The sequence below is a fragment of the Protopterus annectens genome, chromosome 7.part0 (assembly GCF_019279795.1).
Source record: "Protopterus annectens isolate FY-2018-M chromosome 7.part0, PAN1.0, whole genome shotgun sequence".
Classification (NCBI taxonomy): domain Eukaryota; kingdom Metazoa; phylum Chordata; order Ceratodontiformes; family Protopteridae; genus Protopterus; species Protopterus annectens.
In genome coordinates, this window is record NC_056739.1 from 622,164,671 (window position 1) to 622,187,700 (window position 23,030).

The window sequence follows — 23,030 nt, forward strand, 5'->3', positions numbered from 1 at the left end:
CCTTCATCTGCTCTCAACCAGCAACACACACACCTTCATCTGCTCTCAACCAGCAACACACACACACCCTTACCTTCATCTGCACTCTCTCGCTCTCTCATACTAAAACACCTAAGTTCACCTGCTCTCTCTCTCTTTCATATACACACACCTACCTTCTTCTGCTCTCTCTCTTTCTCACACAAAAACATACACACAGACACACCTACAATCATTTGCTCACACACGCACACCTTCTCTCTGCTCTCTCACATATACCTACTCTCTCACAGAGCAACACACACACACACACACACACACACACACACACACACACACACACACACACACACACACACACACACACACACACACACACACACACACCTTCTCTTTCATACAGCAATGAATGGCTTGTTTAAATTCCACGTGTGGACTGTGTTTACATCTGCACTGGTTGGCATGTGTGCAGCATATGCATGGTCCTCCTTAAAGGTGAAGATACTGCCACATCACAGAGTGAAACACTTTTTTTTTTAATAAAATGTTGAAGCCTATCCACTGTAAAAGTGGGTGCCCCCCCCTGTTGACCTCCTATGGCTACAGTGCCCTTTTACAGCTGATACATAACTGTGACCACAGCACAAGGTGCAGCCGATATGTAACTGTGACCAAAGTAGAATGTGCAGTTGATGTGGTTGTGCTGTGGTGAGTTATGAAACCATGCTGTGTTTCTGAGAACAGACTACTTGAATTTAGATGATATAAAAGCTGAGCATGAATACATTTTTCAAGTATCTTTGATGAGGGAGGCTGCAATGTGCCTGTAGTTATTAAACTCTGCAGATGTGCTACCACTGTTGTAAAGATATAATAAAGGATTTTTACAGGTAGAATGAAAGAGAGTCATGTACTTACCATAACTTGGCATCTGTGTTCTTATGTCATGATTCATCAAGGTAGGGTCTTGGATCTGACATCAGATCTGAGCAGGCAACTTTAGCTAAGACATATTCAAGGCTCAAGCTCCTCCCTCTCCCATAATCCCTTGTTGCCCTCTAACCCTCAGATCACGTTCGCTAACATAATCAGCAACATTATGACCCAAAAGGTGGAAAGTGAAATAGTCGTGGACCCACACACTCCAACCTCTTCTGAAGATCCAAAATGGAAGGGGGATTTACGGAAGGGAAATGTGATGAGTAATGACATAGGATAACACAGATGCCAAGTTATGATAAGTACTTAACTCTTTATCTGATGCTATCCATGTCAATATTCCTCACAGTAGGGTCAGAGTCCACAGCTACAATCCACCCTGGAAGGACATGTAGAAGCACTGTGGTACCAAAGTCAGTCCTATTCCTGGAAATCAAATCGAGCTTATTGTATATAAAAGTGTGAGGATTAGACCAAGTGATTGCAGCGCAAATATCATCAATGGAGAGTCTAGCCATGAAAACTGAAGTAGTAGCCACAGACCTAGTAGAATGAGCTCTAACCTTTTTCAGAACCACAGGATGATTAATGGTATAGACAGTAGAAATACAGCTGGAAACAGTTAGTTTAGAAATGTGAAGGCCACATCTCTTAGAGGGAAAAAAGCCACAAAAAGCTGGTTTGATCTGCGAAACTCCTTAGCCCTTGGCAGAAAAATCACAATTGCCTGTGGACATCCAAAGTATGCAGGATGTATTCTCCTTTATCAGAATAATTGGGAAAGAAAACTGGCAACTGTATGTACTGATTCAGATTGGATTCAGAAGAAACCTTGGGCAAAAAGGGTGGATTCATTCTAAAAGACACTATCTTTGTGAAAGACCACATAATGGGGAGCAATTGAAAAGGCTTGAAGCTCGGACACCCTCTTAGCCGAAGTTATGGCTAACAAGGAAGACTGTTTTCCAAAACAAAAATTTGAAATCACAGTAACTAGCAGGCTCAAAAGTTCGCCGAGTCAGAGATTGCAGCAGAAAGGTTACGTCCCAAGGAGATGCGGGATCATTAACTGGCAGTCTTAGAAGGAAAATGCCTTTCATGAAGGCTTTACAGATTCGAAAGACAACGTAGATTTGCTACTCTCATGAAAATTGGAAATTGCAGCCAAATGAAGCTTAATAGTAGGAAAAACTTGCCCCTTCCTGAAAAAATGAAGACAAAAACAAGAGAATATCTGGTACTGAAAGAAAGGCGTCCAGATTCCTGCTCTTAGCCCAGAAAGAAAACCTTTCCCATTTGCTACTATAAACCTTTCTGGTGGAAGGCTTTTGGGAGGCTAGGATAATGCTCTTGATAGGGGAAGCTAGTTTGGACTGCTTCAAAATCACTGGCAGTGGAGAGACCATGCAGTCAAATTAAGAGTCTCTAGATTGGGAAGAAGGAGCCCCAAAGGATGGGAGATAATATCCTGAAGGGGATCCAGTATCCAAGGGGGATACTTCAGGGGAGACCTTAGGAAGAGAAACTATGGCTCACTAGTCCAGAAGGGAACAATAAGGATAAGGGATGTCCCCAGGTGGCATGCTTTCTGCAAAACTTTGGGGATAAGAGGATAAGCAGAGAGGAGACCCAGAGGCCAATCACGGACTAGAGCGACCCTTGGTGACTCCCTGGGTGGGAGGAACAAGGCAAAGTACATGCTGCATTTGTTGTTGGTTGGGGAAGCAAGGAGGCTGCACCATGGTTGACACCAGTGATCAAATATCTACTTCACCACCGTGAAACTGAGAGACCACTTGGGAGGACTTAATATGGTTCTGCTGAGTTTGTCAGCCAACACATAGGAGTCCCTGGGTATTTGTGTCAAGAAGAAAGTGCCTGGAGGACATCGTCCATTCCTACATGCGGCCTCTCTACACAATGGGTAAGATCTTGTTCCCCCCCTGTTAGTTGATATACCAGACCACTGCTATGTTGTCCGTCTGAAATGCAGTCATCCCCCAGAGGAAGGCAATCCTGAAAGGCTTGCAATGTTAAGAGGACTGCTTTCATTTCTAGGATATTTATGTGCAATTTGGTCTCTACCAGGACCACGTGCCTTGAACTGTTCTCCCCTGGAAATGCCCCACCCCAACAGGCAAGTGTCCAAGGTCACGGTGGCCTTGGGCGGAGGGAGTGATAAGGGCCTGCCTAAAATGAGATGCTGAGATTGAAGCCACCAAAGAAGGTGCTGCCTGCACAATGGTGTCAATTTTATGGACATAGTTGAGACAGAATGGACCACTGAACCACCAGGGTCCACTGTAAAACTCGCATATGATACCTTGCTAGTGGCAAAAGCTGTATGGCTGCGGCCATGGACCCTAGGGTCCAAAGAACCAAGTGGACGGTAGGATTCAAAAGATTTAAGACTTGCAGGACCTGGTCCTCGATCAGCTATACCCTGCAAAGAGGTTATGCTGCAGTCTCTTGAGACAGAGTCTAACTGGACTCCTATAAACTCTAATCTCTGTGATGGGACCAGACTGGACTTTGAGAGATTCACTGTAATCCCCAACTGGCTGAACAAAAAGAGGATGTATTGGATAGCTTGTGACACTCGATGTCTCATGGGACCTGTGAGGAGTCAATCGTCAAGGTAAGCAAACACCTGGAATCCCTGCAGTCTCAGGTGAACAGACACCACTGCCATGCATTTGGTTAACACCCAGCAGGCTGTGGTAAGCCCAAAGGGCAGGGCTTTGAACTGGTAATGATTTGCCCCTAATCAGAAGCAAAGGTGTCTCTTTGAACACCTATCTTGACATGATAGTAGGCGTCCAGGAGATCCACTAAGCACATCCAGTCGCCCTTGTGTAAGGGAGGCAGAATAGATTGAACAGTGACCATCTGGAACTTGGACTTCTTGATTAATGGATTCAACTCACTGTGGTCCAGAATAGAACACAGGTCCCTGGTCTTTTTTGGTACTAAAAAGAAGCAAGAGTAAGTTCTGGATCCTCTCTGTCTTGCTGGGACCTCTTGGGTGGCTCTTTTTTGAAGAAGTTATAGTTCCTTGAAGGTCAACTCCCTCTGGCGAGGTGGTACATCTGGGAGATGCCTTTGTATAGGAGGGCTGAAAAAAGGGGATGAAATAATCCCTGCAAACTATGTTTAATTCCCATTGATCGGAGGTGATGTTCGTCCAGGCAACTGGGTGAAAGGAAAGACAGCCTCTGATTTCTCCAGAGCAGGACAGTCAGGCAACACTTCAGGAGCACTGCAAAGGCTGCACAGAGAAAGGTTCCCTACAGTCCTGATTTTGCAGACCTTCCCCCTGCCTCTAGGGTGGCACGTGCCATTGAATCTTCTCCCAATCTCTGGAAGAGGAATCATCAGGAGTGTCTGTGGGAGGAAAACTGTGACCTCTGGAACCCATCTTCTTAGCTCCTCGTTGGGTCTTGGAAAATTACCTCTGAGGAGAAGAAAACTTGATCTCAACCACACACAAAGTAGTTCCTTCCTGCTTACTATGGTTTAGAGTTTCTTTCACAGAAGGTCCACAGAGGGTGGACCCATCAAAGGAAGCCTTAGTAAATGATGCTTTGAAGGACTCTGCAAACCCGCATAGTCTTAAACAAGCATGCCACCTTACAGCTATGGCGGAGATCTGAGGGACCCATCTCCTACATTGAGGTCAGTGTCCTCTGTGAGGGACTCCATGGTAAGAGTCCAAGTGCCTCCTCTTGCACTTTCTTCTTACATGGTACCTCCTAAGTGGGGGGCTCCAGAGAAGACTTGGAAGATGTGGGGACCCCATGAGGGGAGGAAACCCCCTGAAGGCTGGTACAGGAAGGCTGACCCTGGACAGGATGGAAGGCCTCACCACTCAAGGGAGAGAGGGGTAGGGGTGGACCCACAGGAGATGTTGCTCCAATCCTATAGTTGGTCATCTCTACCACCAGGAAGGCCAACGGGCTGGAAGTGATCCCATCCCCATTCCCAGAAAGTGAGGCCTCCTGGAACATAACAGACCCCGACACAGCAAAAAGGCCCCTAGACGATACCAGTCCAGAGCTATCAAGGGAAGAAGCACTAAGGGGAGGAGATCAGTTCGAAATGCCCACACCCAACCCTGTCCCCATGGAGCCGGTGCTGACAGCTCAGGCACAGGGCCCCCCTCTGGTCTGAAGGCGGAGGAGCAGAGCAGGCAAGGGACCCTGACAGGGTTGAGAAAAATGGAATACTGGACATTATCGGGATCTGACCACTGATATCTGGGTCCTGAGATGCTGAAACCCCTGGGGTTGGAGTATGGAGAGTTGGGATTGGAGAGGCACCCCTAGACAAGTGGTCTGGAGAATCCATAAGCCCCAACTCTATCTGGGCCTTGAGGAAGCTCCTCATCATCCTGTCCATATCTGAAGGTAACGAGCTCCTAGATGATCAGTAGGAAGTGGAGAAATGAGTAGACTTGGCTGGAGACCCAACCCTGGACACAGAGTATCTAGGTCTTTGATCCTGAGTTTGGCTCCTAGATATAGGAGCCAAGTGACAAATACCTAGAGGATCCAGGCGAGGCTGTATCCTCAATAACTACAGGTGGCTCAGACAAGCCTGTATGATCAGAAAGCCAAGCGACAAGAGCAATTGGATCGGATACACTAGTTGGATCCCAGGCTGGCCTGTCCACCAGATCCAAGGGCCTCCAATCAGACGAGGCCCTGGATCAGGTAGAAGAATCCAAAGATCTTGGATCTGAGAAGACCTGGACTGCAGTCAGATCCAGAAATCTGGGATCCGACAGCCTAGGTTTTTTGAACCCTGAAGGGATGGGAGGGGCTTTCCTATTCAGATCAGAAGGGGAAGCCTTGGAGAGGGAAATACAAGCCCCCCCCCCCCGAACCAAACCTTTACACAGCAGCTTATTACTGCACTCCGTTAAGGCCCTAAGATTGAATGCGGCACAAAAGTCACATTCAACCTGCAGGTAAGGAGCCCCTAAACAATGCAGGCATTCCTCATGCAAGTCAGAATTGGCATCTTCCGACTTCCGTGGAACACTTTTTAAACCCAGAGGGTTTTTCAGGCATAACAGAGAGAAACCTAACACTAAAAAACTCTAAAAGGAGGCAGAAAGCAAAAGGGTGACAAACACCTAACTGACAAATGGGAAACTACCCTGCCAAAAACTTGGCTAAGGGAGGAGAGGTAACTATTAATACTAAAACTAAGTAGACTAAAGGTAATCTAAGTGAAACCAACTTTAATTAAGCTAAACAAGAAAACAGAAGTACTTAAATGAGCAACAGCCAGGGATGACATCTGTAGTAAAACGAGGTAAACGAGATCTAAGGGTCAGAGGGCAGCAGGAGACTGTGGGAGGAGGAGGAGCTTGAGCCTTGGATCTGTTTTGGCTAAAGTTGCCAGCTCGGATATCATGTCAGATCCAAGACCCTACTGTCAGGAATAATGACATGGATAACATCAGATGATATTTTTAAGATATAGATCTGTTTATCAATATAGAAAACAGAAAAGCAATTGCATCTGAAGCCATTTTTAAGTAGTCTGAGGGAAGTTGGTCAGCAGCTAGTGTGGTTGGTTTTAGCTTATGCAGGAGTTTCTTAATGGTGGAGGTAGGTAATGGGCTGAAGTCATACAGCTGAGGATATTTAGCAGAGGCTGCAGGTACTGAAAGGTAGTGAAAGTATTGATGTTTATGAGGGACAATATCATTTTTAAAACACAGCTGTTAAACTGTGTGGGAATTGAATTAGTATTACTGTTGGATGTAGGGGTGTAGTAGTAATTCGGCCTGGATGTGAAAGTTTGTTTATGGATGTACAGAAGAGTTTTGGGTTGTCTGATGTCTGTTTTGGAGGATGTTATATGTTTGCTTGTCATGCTTTATTTTGTATTTGTCCTATTTCTTAGTTGCCTGAAAAGTTGAAATGTATTTTGTGTTCTATTTTTGACCCAGTCTTTACAGGATTTGGCATGCTGTAATATTAATTTCTTAATTGCCTTTGTTATCCATGGTGCAGGATTACATATGACCCCTTTAGTAAGTATTGGGGCAAAGTTACTAAGAATTTTTGGGAATATCTCAGTGTGTGTGTGTGTGTGTGTGTGACAGCAGAGTCTAAGGGCAAAGATTTTAGTATTTTCCAGTTACATTCTGTTAAGGATTTGATAAAAGTATCTGTGTCAAAGAATTTTGAGTTACGAAAGTGGTTGCAAACTATAGGTTTATCTTGGATATTGAAACTTCTGAAAACATAATTAGGTTGGTGGTCACTCAGGCTGTCTGGAAGGCTACCGGATGCCCTAATTTTGTTGGGTCTGTTAGCAATAATCCAGTCTAAGGTTGACTGCCTACCAGTACTTTTGTGGACTCTAGTCATTAACTGTGCAAAGTCATATAGGTAAATGGAATCCAATGGGTGTTGCTATTGATAAGCTGCCAGTCTGTACTTAGGTCTAGGGTATTGTTCTTTCATGCTGTCTAGCGTGGATATCCATTATAAGATATTTTCTACAATGGTATGTTTTTACATTATGGGATATATATGATTGCTAAACAAAGTGTTTTCCTATTTGTGATTTTGAGGTGTGATATCAGTAGTTCTGCATTATTAAACTGTGGTTGGTATCTGACGTTTTAACTTGGGCTTTTAATGCCATGACAGCAATGGACCCCATTCCTAAGTCAAAGTATGACTATAGTGCATGAAATTAGTATTATTTCAATCTTTGATGTTAGCCAAAAGTGCTCTTCACAGCACCTGATACTGACTCCTCCTACAGTTCATACGGAGTTACATACATCGCTAACATATCCAAGTATCACTGTAAAGTTTTTTTTATAAGACCCGTTGCTCCTACTACTATTGGAACTGTCTGGGTAACCTTCTTCCACACTGCCCTAATTTCTGCCTGCAAATCTTGGTATTTTAAGAATTCTCTATCTCTCTGTACATAAGACACTGTAGTTACTGGGTGTAGCAATTTCAATCAATGCTCCTTTTGTCTTCTTTTCGTGGACCACCATCAACTACTTCAATATTATAATGTTTACACAATCCCCAATTCAGCAGTCTTGCCACATTATTAAAGCTTTCAGTACACAGTACTTCTGCCATTAGTATATCACAACCAAAAAAATGTGCAACTGTTTCCAATTCTGTTTTACAAAATCTACATTTGTCTTTCTCCCACGTTTAATGGACTTTGTGAACCAACGAGCATGTAGTTTACTATCCTAAGCCACCAATATTAACCTTTTATATTTTGGTTTAAATTCCTCTCTCCTCAACCATTTCAGACTTTGGTCCAGATAGACATGAGGTAGCTCCAAGAGCTTTCTTTACTTACAACTATATTTATGTATTTTCCATACTGTTTGCCTTCTCATCTAATCCTTCACCTTATAATCTTTGTTTTCATTTTTGGCAAATTCAGTTGCTGCCTGATTTTTATCTACTTCTGGAATGATTTTATTTATTTTATTAACATTTGTTTACCGGGAGAGTCCACTAGGCTAGGATAGCCCATTTTAATGTAGGCCCAGGGAGAAAATATCTAGAGAATTTATATAAAACACAAAAAGAACAAAACTAGCAAACTAAGCAACTTTTAGCAAAAGATAAAACATTTTTTACAAAGACATATTATAGGATACAGAGATTAAAATTACATAAGAAACAAAAAGTTCCTTGCAAACCAAAATGAATTTCATAATATGTATTAAGGTTAAATAAAGAAATCTAGTAAGTCTACATAGAAAAACTGGAGGAGTGAGTTTAGGAAATGGCTGTGGAGTGACCTGAGCAGTTGCAGATCCAGATGGAAGAGAAATGACTATGCAGTGCACGTTTGAAGCTAGAAAGTCTTGGTTGAAGGCATAAAGATGCAGGAAGGTTATTCCAAATTTTGGAGAATGTCCAGGAGTACAAAAGAATTGATCTGCAGGTAGTTTGGGTTTGTGTACTTGGAGAAGGTATTGGTTTTCAGAGCGTAGGGAATGAGATGGGGTTTACAGGGTAAACAGGATGCTGAGTGCTGGACAGGCCTGAGGTTATAAGTTTATGAGAGACTGAGAGCTGGAGGAGGAGAAGGTAGTGAGGGAGTTTGAGCCATTGTAGTTGCTTGAAAGAAAGGCAATAGTGAGTGGAGACTATAAGTAGCAAATTTAGCAATCTTATTACAGCATGTTTCTAATTTTGTCATTACAGAGGATTGCAGATTAGTTAATAAGGGGGTCTCCATAAGTAAATGAGGGGAGAAGGTATGAAAGAGCTAGAGCTTGTTTAGAAGGGAGGGAGAGGAATTTGGTGTGTGTGTGTCTATATAGTAGCCCAGTTTCTTGTGGGTTTTGCTTATGCTATCTGATGATCAAATTTGAGATTTTCATCTATGATTACCCCTAAAAGTTTAGTGTGGGTAATTATCTCAATTTTAGTAGAGTTAAGTGAGAGAATTTGAAAGTCAGCTAAGTTAATGGTTGAATTTCTTTTGTGGGTGAAGATCTTAAGTTTCATTTTCTTGGGATTAAGATAGAGGTGATTATTACAAAACTAGGTTTTCAGCTTGGTGGAGATTATTAATGAAAATGTTAAACAGAAGTGGGCCTAAAACTGAACCTTGGGGAACACCTGCAGGGTTATGGATGTAAGAGGAAATGGAGTGTTGCCATTCGACAGTATGCTGTGTGTGTGAGAGATAGCTTTTGAACCAGTTGAGAGACAGAGGGGATAAGTCAATACTAGAGAGTTGAGAGAGAAGGATAGAGTAAGAGATCATATCAAAACCTTTAGATTAAGTCCGGAAACAGGGCTGAGACAAAGTTACCTGAATCTCAAGCTTTGTTGACAGTGTCTAAGAATAAGATTAATGCAGTGGATATGCTATGTCCTGGGCGGAAACCGTGCTGAGTAGGAGAGATAACATTATATGTAAGAAGGTAGTCTAGAAGTTGCTTTTGAACATGCTTTTCTATAATTTTTGAGATAGGGGAGAGAAGAGCTATGGGTCAGAAGCTGGAGATGTCAGCTAAAGGACCGTCTTACAAAGAGGTAATATAATAGCTTTTTTCCAGAGACCAGGGACATAGGATTCCTGAATGGATCTATTAATCAAGATGCTGATGGGGTAAGGCCACTGGAGTCTGCTGCTATTTTGAGAAATTTGGCAGGGATATTGTCAGCAGCATTAGAGCATGACTTTAGTTTTAGAAGCAGTTTTTTATCTGGTAAGCAGACAGGAGAGAGTGAAAAAAGTGGTGGAGGAGACAGATGCATGCCATTTGGAGAGTGAGCGTCAGTAGATGAACAGGAATGGTGAGAGATTGATGGTGAAGAGATAGCGTTAGTGTTGGGGAGAGGATGGGAGAAGGTAGAGGTGATATTTGTGATACTGTCAATAAATTAAGAATAAAAGAGACTTGCAATTTGTTCAGGTGGTTTATCTAGGTATGGGCAGGGGCTGGGTTTAGTGCCAGGGTTGAGAAGGTTGTTGATAGAAGACCAGAAAGCTTTTGGATTAGTTTTTCTGGTGCTTTGCTGGTTCCAGAAACAATGCTGCTCGTCTTTAGAGATGAGTTTCTTTGCTAGGTTGCGGTGCTGTCTATGCTGACTAATATCAGATGCATTTTTAGATTTATGCCACACTTTCCATGTTTTGTCCCAGTCAGTCATGATTTTATAGCTTTTGTTAGCCAGGGGGCATTATTAGTTTTGGTTCTTCTAGTTCTTGAATGGGTTAGACTATCCAAAATATTTTGAAAGGAATTATTGAAGTACAGCAGAGCATCATCCAGGGGGAGAGTCTTAAGGATATTCAGAATACTGTTGAAGGACTTGGGGTCAAATTTGGAAAGATTTTTGAACTAATTTGATACTGTGCAATTTAGGGTTAGCTGCATGCTCGGATAACATATGCAGGGGGTGGTCACTAATGGAGTTGGACATTGTTCCGGATATTAAAAATTTAGAAGGATTAGAAACTAAAATCCAGTCTAGGATAGATCCAAAATTAGTTTTGGTGTTGTACCTAGAAGGAGTATTAATGAGCTGGGTAAAATGGAATAGGTTTATACTAGTGAGGGACTGATTGGAGGAGATTGAGGATCAATCAATATTAATGTCCCCAAAGATAACTGTTTCATTCTTTATAGTGAAAGAGATCCATGATAAAATGCTAAGGTATGGATGTTGTTTCCTGGAGGGATGTATAGGACAACGATAAAGTTTTTTTTGAATGATTAATTTCAAGAAGAGAGATCAATATCTCAGCATTATGGAATAGTGGTATCTGGTCTTTGTAAGGAGTAATACTGAGGGAGTTAGAATAGATCAGGGCCACACCATCTCCTTTTTTCTTTTGACGGTCAGATCTAATAATACTAAAGTTTGGTGGAAGAAGCTCCGAGTCCTGAATGTCTTCCATTCCTGCTTAAAATTGATATGCTTCTGCTAAACCAAGCAGTGAAGTCATCTTAGACTTACTCTTCTCATGTTTTAAAACTTTTACCATGTTTGGGTCTTGTGAGGTAAGCAGATATGTATGCAGCAGTACAACTGCAGATCTATACATGTAATCAATTTTCAGTATGCTCCTTCAGAATGGGAAATATACAGTCCTGGAATACACTGATTTTTATAAATCATTTGATAAGCATGGAGCATCCTTCTTGTTTTCCTGCCCAATCAATCCAACACATTTTGGCACCAGTCAGTCATTCCAAAAACTAAGTTAGGACAGGTAGAGCAAAATTGGTTTACAGCTGGGAATTCATTACAACATGTCAGCACTGTTTTCAGAATTAATTTTAGTCTTCTAAAATATTCCTTACTGAGTTTTATTACATTTGTCCATGTTTTATTGTTGATCCTTCATCAGTTCCCAAATATTTATACTGTCTCTCATGCTCAAGCTCTTTCATATCACATTCCTGTCCCAAACTGATGTTTTCTTGGTGCTGCAGCTTTCCTACTTTAAAGGTTGCTTTTGCACATTTATCAAGACCACATGACATTCTTATATCATCTGAAATCGTTTTGACCACTTGCAGTTGTACTTTCATTTCCTCATCTGATGAGATTGATAAGTTTTAAATTATCCGCAAAAACAAAAGAAAATGAGAAGTCTACACTTACTTGTTTTCTGGGAGCCAAACTGCAGCCTTGACCTTTATCTGTTAAGTAGACAGCTTAATGGGGTAAGGGCAAGACAAAAGAGCAGTGGTGATAAAGAGGCACCCTGTAATATCCCCCTGTGAAATTTTATCCCTGGAATAATAATTTGCCCTTTATCATGGCTTAACTGCAAAGTGGTTTGCCACTGTTTCATGGTAGCTGCAATGTAATTGATCAGTGATGGGTGTATCTTCTACATTTGTAAGGACTGTTTTAGTGGAATACTAAATGCTTTTTCATAGTCTCTCCATGCCATACTTAAGTTCTTCCCATTTTTACTGTTCTCTATAATGACGTCAACAAATGATCCCTTGCTCCATATGACTTTCTTTTGTGACCCTTTTGTTCTATTGCCATGACTGAGTTTTCTTCTAAATGACTATCAATTCTATCGGCATCAAGCTCAGTGTATAGTTTATACATCATCAGAAGGCAAGTTATTGGTCTATAGTTTTCAGGATAGCTTGCAGGTTTGCTGTTAAGTAGGAGAATTGTTTTTCCTGTTGTTAAACAGATTGGTTTCTGTTTAGGGTGTGCATATAAATAGTTCTTACTCATGGCTAAATCTTCATGTAAAGCTGTTAATTTTAGATGGACATTAGGTACTATATCTGGGCCTGTGTGTATGTGGTTCTGTTTAGGGAACTTTTGTACATGATGCAATTCCATCTATCCAATTATTTGCCCTGTGAAGCCTAATTATATTGAAACCTGGTGGGGTAAAGTCATTGTCATGTATGTCTTTTTCAGCCAGGTTTCTGTAGCTATGATTATTTCTGAGGAATATAGCAATAGAAGCACGTATTGCCCCCGATCTTATTTCATATGCATCTAAGACAGATATTTCGGAGGAGAAAGCTGGAATTGGTGGATGGGAGAAGAAAAGAGAATGGTATATTTAATATTGGGTTAGCTTTTTTTTGTTGCTGTGTTTAAGGTTTGGGTGAATGTCTACACTATTTATTGCTTGGTAATTTTATGAAGGAAAATAAGCAGCCGGCTGCATTTGTGCTTTAGTTTTATTGCATTTTGTATGTAACATACTTGGATTTAACATACTTGCAAATTAAAACATCTAAAATGGTTGGCTGATGCAGTGTGGAAGTTGTAGTGATGGATAACCATTGTTATAGTGAGTATGGGTTTGTAAGACTATTAATTGCATTTGGGAGGTATGGTAGTTGTTAAAGACTGGTAATATGCTGTGGAGGCACACTAGTAGGGTTTGATTTAAGAGTCATTTTGTATGATATGTAAGTTAGATGCTGCTGACGATATTGATTTGCACTATAAAATGTTACTGGATAAGAGTAATACAAGTACAGCAGTATTTCTAAAAGGACATGCTGGGTTGCAGCACTTTCAGTAAATGAGTCAGAGGTGCTAACTGCAGGAAAACTGTGACTGGGTTGTGTTCTGATTATCTTCAAGCAGAGGTAGGTTGGAGTAGCATAGGGGTGAAGTTGGGATATTTTAAATGTAGAGAAGGGGATGGGTGGAATGGGGTGTAGGGTAGGGAAGTAACACCCTTCCTCCAAAAAAAAAAAAAAAAATAGCCTCCTACATTCCCTTAATTAAACACACTAAGTCCATGGTCACACAACTGCAGAGTAGAGAGAAAACACCACTCACAGTGAATCTCTACTGATGCAGAAATTTGTGGATGAGCATTACAAAAGTACAAATGATGCAACCGACTAATTTGTCTTGCAGTCTCTAGTATCCTAACACCCTAAACCACACCAGCATTAATTCTCAGTAGTGATTAGAGTGTAAATGTGTTTTAGACAATGTGTCCTAGATCAAATTTTTACATATTTTCAGTTTAGAATACTGAGTCTTCGATACATATATTTGTGTGTGTGTGTGTGTATATATATATATATATATATATATATATATATATATATATATATATATATATATATACACACACACATATATATGTATACAAATATGTATGCACATGTATGTGTACATATATATATATCTATCTATATATATATATATTTATATATGGTAACCATTGCTTTTGTCAAATGATGTTTATAATTACATGCATCTGACAGACTTTAGTTGATTAAATAGATGCTCAACAGGTGTGCAAGACTGGATGATTCCTGTGGTTAGGGAATATGCCCTTTTACCCAAGAACTGTGCCATCTTTGAGGTAGTATATATAATTAACAGGTGGGAAGGCTTGCTCCCCTACAAAAAAATTGCATGTGGCGGGGAGTACTTTGCATGCTCTGAAATTATTGTTCGACACATGCATAGTAATGTCTCATCATTCTGCATGTTGACATTTGGGTCGTTCGATAAATTCGAACAGATATATACCTATATCAAGCACGCATGCACACAGACATGTGTACATATATATATATATATATATATATATATATATATATATATATATAACAAAATGCATGTATGTAAGTGCATGACACTATCAATGTCCACTAAACACTGACTCAACAGATCCACAGTGGCATGTTATAAAAACATACTTAACGATAATACAAAACTATTAAAACTACACAGATTGCAAAAGGAAACAGTCTCCTTTCCAGTCTTGTCATCCAAAAAAAATATATATATATTAAAAGCAAAAATCAAACCCTACCACCGGTAACTTCAACACATTTTCTTTGAACAGTGGTCCTTCCTGTTAATAATGGGTTACATGTAAAGTCATTTGCAGGGTTGGGGTTACAGACAGGTTTAGCACATGGTGAGGGCTGGTTGAGAGGAGGCTTACTTTTTTTTCCTGTACAGTCAGTCAGGTATCAATTTCTGAAACAGTAAGAGACAGCAGTGAAAATAAAACAGCAACACACAGCACCTTCAACACAGAAGCAGACACTGTGAAAATGACCAGCAAGGATGTAGGAAGTATGACGGTGATATGGGATGGAAACATTTACAAGCAGCATCAGAAAACTGTTTCACACAACAGCACAGTTCTGGATCTCACTGTTGGAGGTGTGTGGAATATAAATATATAAAGGGGTTTTAAGATGGCCAAAACAGTTTAAAATGAAAAGCTGATGGAACTACAGAGTCAGCTTTATAGAACCATCTGCTACATCTGAAAAGATGCTATGGACTAAAGGTCTTCAACCAGCATCCTCAGAAGATACAAGTGGCGGACACGTTCCCCATATCATAGGAATATCTGAAAAGACAAGCATAGAAGGGTTTTTTCTGCAAAAGTTGCATGTTTTAAAGTAACAGCTGTTGTCTTTACCATTCAACGTGTCCACTTCACCTTTTTCTTCTTTTAGTTTTGAAACTTGGGCTTCTTGTGTTTTCTCTCTTTCCTTCACTTTGGCACCTTCTCCCAAATTTTCCAGTAAAATCTTCATCAGAAGTGTCACATCACTTTGGCTAACAGCAATCTGCAGTGAAAACATGAGAACATTAGACAGCTATGCAGAAGCAGTTACCCAAACCATATCTTTCTTTAAAGAAGTACTAACATTCTATACTACAGTAATCACTTTCAAGTGTTCTTCACACCTGAGCACAGAAACATAATCCATCTGCCCAAAACTAGTCTTCTCATCTGCCAAAGCTTCTGGATCAACTTTAAGTAGATTTACCAGTCAGTTCGGAATGGAGAATACAATGGCTTTAACAAAAATATTATGATGATGCTTAAGTTTGTATTTACTACCTAAAGAGCAAATAAATTTACCTAACCAATTGCTCTTGTAAGGCTCGACAATGCAGTAAGTAAAGCCTCGTCTATTTCTCACAGTAAAGAACAAACAATGCCAATGATACCCAACTGATTCACAGTATGCTATTTGAATGATGTATAAAAAAGAAGTTATGCACTCACCATAATGCTCCAACTGTGTTCATTTTCATTCTATCCTCAACCTATGGGTTCAGATCAGATCTCTCAGCCATTATAATAGCTTGTAGTAACCAAAAACCTCTCAAGCTTCTCCCTTACCCATAATGCACCCTTCCTAAGTACCTCAGATCTTGCTTGCTAAAAGACGTAAAAGAAAATATAAGAATGATCCAGAGAGAATATATGTGGAGCTCGGTGCAAGGCAAGTGCCCACCTAAGAATACTCGCTCATCTAGGAGTTCAAAGGTAGGGGGGGCTGGTGGGTAGGGAGTTGAGGAAGAATGAAAATGGACAACACAGATGGAACGTTATGGTGAGTACATAACTTCTTTATCTGATGTTGTCAATTTTCATCCTATCCTCAACCTACGGGACAGAGTCCCCAGCTACCTTAGATCCTCGATGGACTCAAAGGACATTCCTCACCACCATTGAACCAAATGATACTCTACCCCTGGAGACCATATCCAATTTGTAATGAGTAAGAAAAGTATGAGGGGTAGCCCAAAGTTACTGCTGCACAAATGTCATCCATAGAGATTATAGACTGGAAAACCAATGAAGTTGCTGTTGCTCTATTAGAATGAGCTTGTAAAGATTTTGGCAAGGCCATGCCTAAACGATCATGGGTTCATAGGTGTGTACTAAGGCAATGGCCCTGGAGCCTTTTCAAGCCTAGCCCATAGATGTCCCCTGGCATCATGCCGCCGTTAGTTTCTGGTGCCTCTATCAAGTAGAGCTACTGGAGTGATCCCTGGGGTGAAATTTCTATTTCCCATCCATTAATCAAGATTTCTCTTGAAAAGGGCCAGTGAGGTGCTCTGCTTGACATGTACGGGAAGTCTATTCCAGAGCATGGTCAGTCTCTGGGTTATGAACCTGTCCCTCCAGCATGTTCTGCTGATTATGGTAATGAGGTTGAGGTCCTTGGACCATGTGGTGCGGAGGGATTGGGATTTCTTTAGGTGTAACATTTCTAACAGGGCTGGGTCAGACATGGCTTTGTAAGTCCAGCAGAGATCGCCTCAATAGACGATATGAGAGAGAAAATGAAAGAAATACAACTGGAACGCCATCTGGATAAGGTTTACTTTTTTGACTGGTTTAATCAATTTAACACCTGAGAAGGAAACAAACTGGTCTGATTTCCTGATCGCTCTGGTTTTATGAAGGTAAAAAACACAAATGTCTGTGAATATCTAATAAATGTAACAAGTATTCACCTTTGTTCTCAAATTCTGGAAAAAAATACTGGTAAATTGGTGGACTGACATTTGTTTCTGATACCACCTTTGGCTAAAAAAAATGGATTAGTACGGAGAGATACTCTGTCCTTATGAAAAATCAAATATGGTAGATCGGAAGATAAGGCTCAAATTTCTGAAATTCTTCTTGCAGAAGTTATGGCTACCAAGAGATAGTCTTCCAAGAAAGGAATCTGAGATTGCACTTAGCTGTTGGTTCAAAAGCGGGAGTATAATAGCCTGCAGCACCAAATTAAGTCCCAAGAGGGAGTAGGGTCTTTATAAGGGGGTATAAAATGAGAGTTCTTCTCTAAAATACTTTGCAGAGTTTATGAGAGGCAACTGACGAACCTTGGAAGCCAATGTGACAATTGGATATTGCTTCCAAATGGACTTTGATAGTCAAAAACGACAACCCTTCTTTAAAAAGCTGGACTAAAAAATCAAAAATATGAATTGGAGTAGAGACGGGATCAATGTTATTTTGTAATAACTAATACAACATCACTCAACCAAAAGGCCTCTTAGATCATCAAGCAAACTACTACTAGAAGTCACTAACAGCTACAATATCTTTGGAGACGCGCTATATAGTAGTTCAATGGCTAAAAAATGGAACTCTCTCCCCACTAGCATACAAAACACATTGTCCAAAGCCTCCTTTAATAACTTCATTAGGCAAAATCTCAAGCAAAGTTGGCAGTCCCATGACTGCTCCCCAGGCTAGTGAAAGCAGATAAGGTACACATAATAAACCTAGAGTACTTGATAATAGTTTTCACTCTTACAAACACTGGCTAATGTACAATGTAGATACTGTACCTGTGTAATATGCATGTATTCTACCTATGTTCCAAATTTCACATGTACACCACAAATCTATTAATTAACTTTATTTTTAAATTAATATTTTCTTGTTTGTTCTCTCCTCTGTAACTGTTGATGTGTTGCATACCTCTGTAAAAACATGCATATTGTAATTTGTGTGTATACTGATCATGTCTAAATATCTACATGTATCTGCAATTTTTCTGTGTGGAGCTTTTCGCCCCAGGCCTCTGCTGAAAACGGGCCTTTTCAGCTCAGTCACAAATGTAAAATAAAATAAAATAAATAAAATAATGCCCAGTGAGCGAATCTTTTCCATTTACTGGAATACAGCTTATGTGCAGACAGTTTATGAGCAGACAGGAGTATGTGTCAGACTGGAGAGAAGAGCATAGGTTATCTATTAATGAAATTGGAGAAGCCAGGCCATCAGCCTGAGATAAGGTATATCTGGGTGAGTCATGCCTGTTGAGTGAGACGGGTCTGGAGTTGGATCCAGAACCCATAGTTAAAGTTAATGAGGTCAGAGGAAAGGGAATCAAATCTGTTCAGGCCAATATGGTGCAATGAGGATTACTTTTGCTCTTCAACCTGGCCACTTTCTGCAGGAAATTTGGGATTAATGGAGTCGGGGAAAGGCATAAAGGAAACCGGGGGGCCAGTTGTGAAGAACAGCATCCCTCAGTGACTCCTCACTTTAGGAAAGAGGAAAAAAAGATTACAGCAATGCTGACTACATAGACTGAATATCCTTTCCATCAGATTCTGATTGAGGGACTATTTGTGAGGCGGAAGACTGCACCTGCTCAGCTTGTCTGCTATCACACTGTACTTCCCCGGAATATGCATTGCTATGAGAAAGCAGTTGGATGAGATTGCCCACTGCCATACTCTAGAGTGTTTTTTGACACAAGGGGTAGGATCTGATTCCTCCTTGTTTGCTAACTACTGATTCTGACTGAATTGCAATAGCTCCTAAGGGAAGAGCATCTGGAAAGCCTGCAACGCTAAAACCACTGCTCTCGTCTCCAGAACACCGATATGCAAGTTTTCCTCTGTGGGGTACTAAGTGCCTTGGACTGTTTTGCCCAGAATATGCCCCCCCCCAACCTTAGCTGAGAAGCGTCTGTGGTCACTGTGGCCTTGGGCTGGGGAAGAATACATGGGCGGCATAGTAGTATCTTATCAGATAGAATCCACAATTTGAGATCTTTTTTGCAAATATTGGTGATCTTTGAGTTGACAATGGTTGTTGAATGATAGACCATTGTGCTGATAACAGCCATTGCAGAATTCTCATATGAAATCTGGCCAGCAGGACTAGCGTTACTACTGCTGCCATGGATCCTAAAGTCTGAAAGACCAGCCAAGCACAGATTTTGTTGTTGCAAATAATTATTTTGACTTGCGACCTGATTGTCTCCACTCTTGAAGGGGGTGCAAGCCAATTGTCTCTATTGTGTTGAGAATTGTTCCTACAAAGTTTACACTTTTAGTGGGTTCTAAATAGGATTTCTCATAGTTTATAGTTATTCCTAAATACATATGGAGAAAATTGCCTCTTGTTTTTAATAGTTGATGCCTGGTCAGGGTGGAAAGGAGCAAGTCTAAATATGGAAACACCCGGAAATCCATGCAGTCTCAAGCGAGTTGCCACTACTGCCATGCACTTGGTAAACACCCTGGGGGCTGTGGTGAGACCAAAGGGAAGTACTCTGAACTGATAATGACTGGCTCCCAACTGGAAGTGCAAGAACCTCCTGGACTGTTTGTTCATCATTATGTGAAAATACACATCCTAGAGGTCTATCAAGCACATCCAGTAGTTCTTTTTCAGGAATGGAAGAATGGACTAAACCGTGAGCTGAAGCACTTGTTTCATCAAACTGATTTGTTCAAGTTGCTGATACCCAAGATTGGTCTCCGGTCCAGTCTTTTTTGGCACTAAAAAGAATACTGAGCAAGTTCCAGATCCTCTCTGGTCTGGTGGGACCTCTTGGATGACTCATTTTTCTAGCAGCTTTTGTACCTGAATAGCTGCTTGTTCGCTCTGACTGGGTGGAACATTGGGGATTTTTCTGCAATGCGGAGGAGGAAGGGAAAAGGGTATAACCTATCCTCTGGAATTCTTCTGCACACAGTTAACCGATGTTATTTCCAGCCAGGCTCTCCAGTGCAGTGTGTGTGTCAACTCCCAATTGCCTCCAGAGGAGCACTGGAAGGCCCTGACCAAGAAAGATTCTCCGGAACCTTGGTTCTGTGGGGTTCTTCGGTCAAGAGGGAGCAGCATCTAAGATTGGATTTCCCACTTCTGACCCTGGGGGATCTTCTTTCATGTATGTCTTGAAAAGATCCTTGGGATTTTCTAAACCACATTTATCTACTGCTTCCCTGACTCCTGGAGAAGGATCTCTGTAAATGGAGAAATGTACGCCCGCTGCAGATAGGGTCTTCCAATCTTTCTCACAACTAGACAATGTGTTTCTTACTTTAGGGCCAAATAAGGACATGCCATCATATGGAGCACTGACTAACATAGATTCGAAAGGCTCCACAATCTCAGACATGCACATCCAGGCATGCCTCCTGATGGCAATACCTGAACCTGCTGCTCTACTTGTTCCTTTGGCTACATGTGAAATGAACCTCATGGAAGAGTTAGAAAGAGACTGGAGAGTACCCATCTGGGAAGTAACCAAGGCTCATACTTCCTCAGATACGGATCCTGACAGGGTTTCAGAAAGCTCTTTAATCAGATCCCTCTGTAACCTAGTGAAGTGTGCCAGGTAGTTCAGGGACTGTAAGGAGGAGATAACTGAAGCACAGACATGATTCCGAAACTGATCCATCACATGAAACTCCTTGTGTGGGGGATGGATAGATGAACTTTCCTTAGCTAGTTTCAGCTTCATGGACACTACCACAACCATAACCATGGCATCCACAGGCACACCTTTTGTCCAAAATTGCTTGTCCTTAGAAGTAATCATTTTAGCTGGTCTCCGGGGAATCAACTCAATGGGGTCAGTGGCATTCCATGCCCACACATAGATCAACTCAATAAGCTCATCGGTGGGTGGAATCACCCAGGACGAAGACAGTTGGGTACCAGAATCCTCCAGGTACACAGACCCCTCAGACAAAGGATTGCTGGGCTTCCAATCACCTCTCTGTTTTAGAATTTACAGGATGTCTTCAAAGAAGACATGGTCAGGATGTGTCCTTGGGAAACCTTCACCCTCATGGAAGTTTGTGTCTTCAGTGATGGGTTCTTCAAGGGAATCAAGTGCTTCCTCTTGCATGATGACTTCTTAGGGACCTCCTCATTGTGATACTTTTTAGAACCCCCACACACCCACCCCATGCTTTTAACACAACCTAAATAGCCAAGACTCTTCCATATGGAAATCTAGAGGATGAATCTGAATTTAGCCAGTAGTTTTAGGGCCATTAGACCCAAAGACATATTAGATGCTCTATGGTGTGTCACAGTTTTTCCCCTTTACAACTTTTTGATTTAATGATGGCCTAAACGAAAAATCATGAGTATAGAAAGATACTCACAGTTTATCTTTTCTAGCTTTGAACATTAAGCTTTACACATAACTCTGTGGCAACTGCCAGAATAATTTATGAACAAATTGCAGCAGTTTCAATCACTTTCATTCAGAGAGCCCATGTACCCACCAATTAAAGACAACTTTACTGATATAAATACCTCAGATAATAGAATGGAATAAAATAAAGGCAACAATTTTCCACAGTAATTGCTTTAACCCCCCTGCAGAAAGATGCGACTGTCACTTTCAACTACTTGTATGACTATGAATGCACACCTCAGATGTTTGATCATGATCAAATAAATGACTGAATGAATACATGAACAACTGCCTACAGGGATTTACCTTATCAGTTAACTGTTGCCAGAATACAGTGCAGCCCACTGCAAACTCCCCAACCACATATTACTCAATGAGAAAGCTTAAAAAAATAACAGTGGACACAGGACTAAAACCAACAACCGGTACTGCTTTTTATATACTTAGAAACTTTCTAGAATAACAGACTTTGCATTAGCATGCTCTTTTGAAGTCTGGTAAGTCTGAAACTCAAATATCTGTCGTGATTATTTAGAGCCTGCAATCCTCATTGATTGTTAAGAAAAATAAAGCACAGACATTATGACGAACAGACCAAAATATGATGCAAAAAAAAAGTCAGAGAAAGGTGAGAGCACATAAGCCCTCAGACAGACACATCAGATACAGCCACTTGTATGACGGACTATATCCGCAGTTGCTGCTGGTTCAAAAGAAGGCAGGGTCAGTTTTTCCAGCACAAAATTGAGGTCCCACACAGGAGTTGGTGCTCTTCTGGGAGGCGTTAAATTTCTGGCCCTTCTAAGATAACGTTTAAGCAGAGGATGAGAAAAGAGGGGAGGCTCTGTGTTGTAATGAGCCGAGATGGCAGATGCATGGATTTTTATTAAAGAAAAGGATAGGCCCTTGTCAAGCATCTCAGTCAAATATTGTAAAATCTGAGGAATATTGGGCTTTGCTGTGTCTATTCCTTGTGCTTGGTTCCAAGCACCGAATCTCTTCCATTTATCAGCATAAGATTTACCAGTACTAGGCCTTCTGGCTTCCAAAATGACATCCATCACAGATTTACTGAGAGGTGTTGTTTGAATAATTAGTTGATTAGCCATGCTACAAGAGTCAGAGTTTGGAGCTGAGTGTGCAAAATTTGACAGTTCTGCTGAGACAGTAGATGAGGTATTTGAGTTAAGTACCATGGATGAAGGTGAGACATATTCCTTAGAAGCGGGTACCAGTGCTGGCGGGGCCAGTCCGGAGCAATTAGGATCATTTTTGTTTTTTCTTGTCTGACTTTCAGTAAGACCTTGGAAAGTAGAGGCAGAGGGGGAAAGGCATAAACTGATTTGGTTTTCCCAACTGAAGGATCGACAGCATCTACTTTACATGCTTTTTTTGTGAT

General features: G+C 41.1%; 1 protein-coding gene across 1 annotated transcript in view; it reads right to left on the reverse strand.

Moving 5' to 3' along the window:
- VPS13C (vacuolar protein sorting 13 homolog C) overlaps positions 1 to 23,030 on the reverse strand; it is a 6,956,796-nt gene that overhangs the window by 2,890,750 nt on the left and 4,043,016 nt on the right. Inside the window, exon 48 of the mRNA XM_044076309.1 lies at positions 15,346 to 15,496. Within this exon, the coding sequence (XP_043932244.1) occupies positions 15,346 to 15,496 (151 nt within the window). The remainder of the gene's footprint in view (positions 1 to 15,345; positions 15,497 to 23,030) is intronic.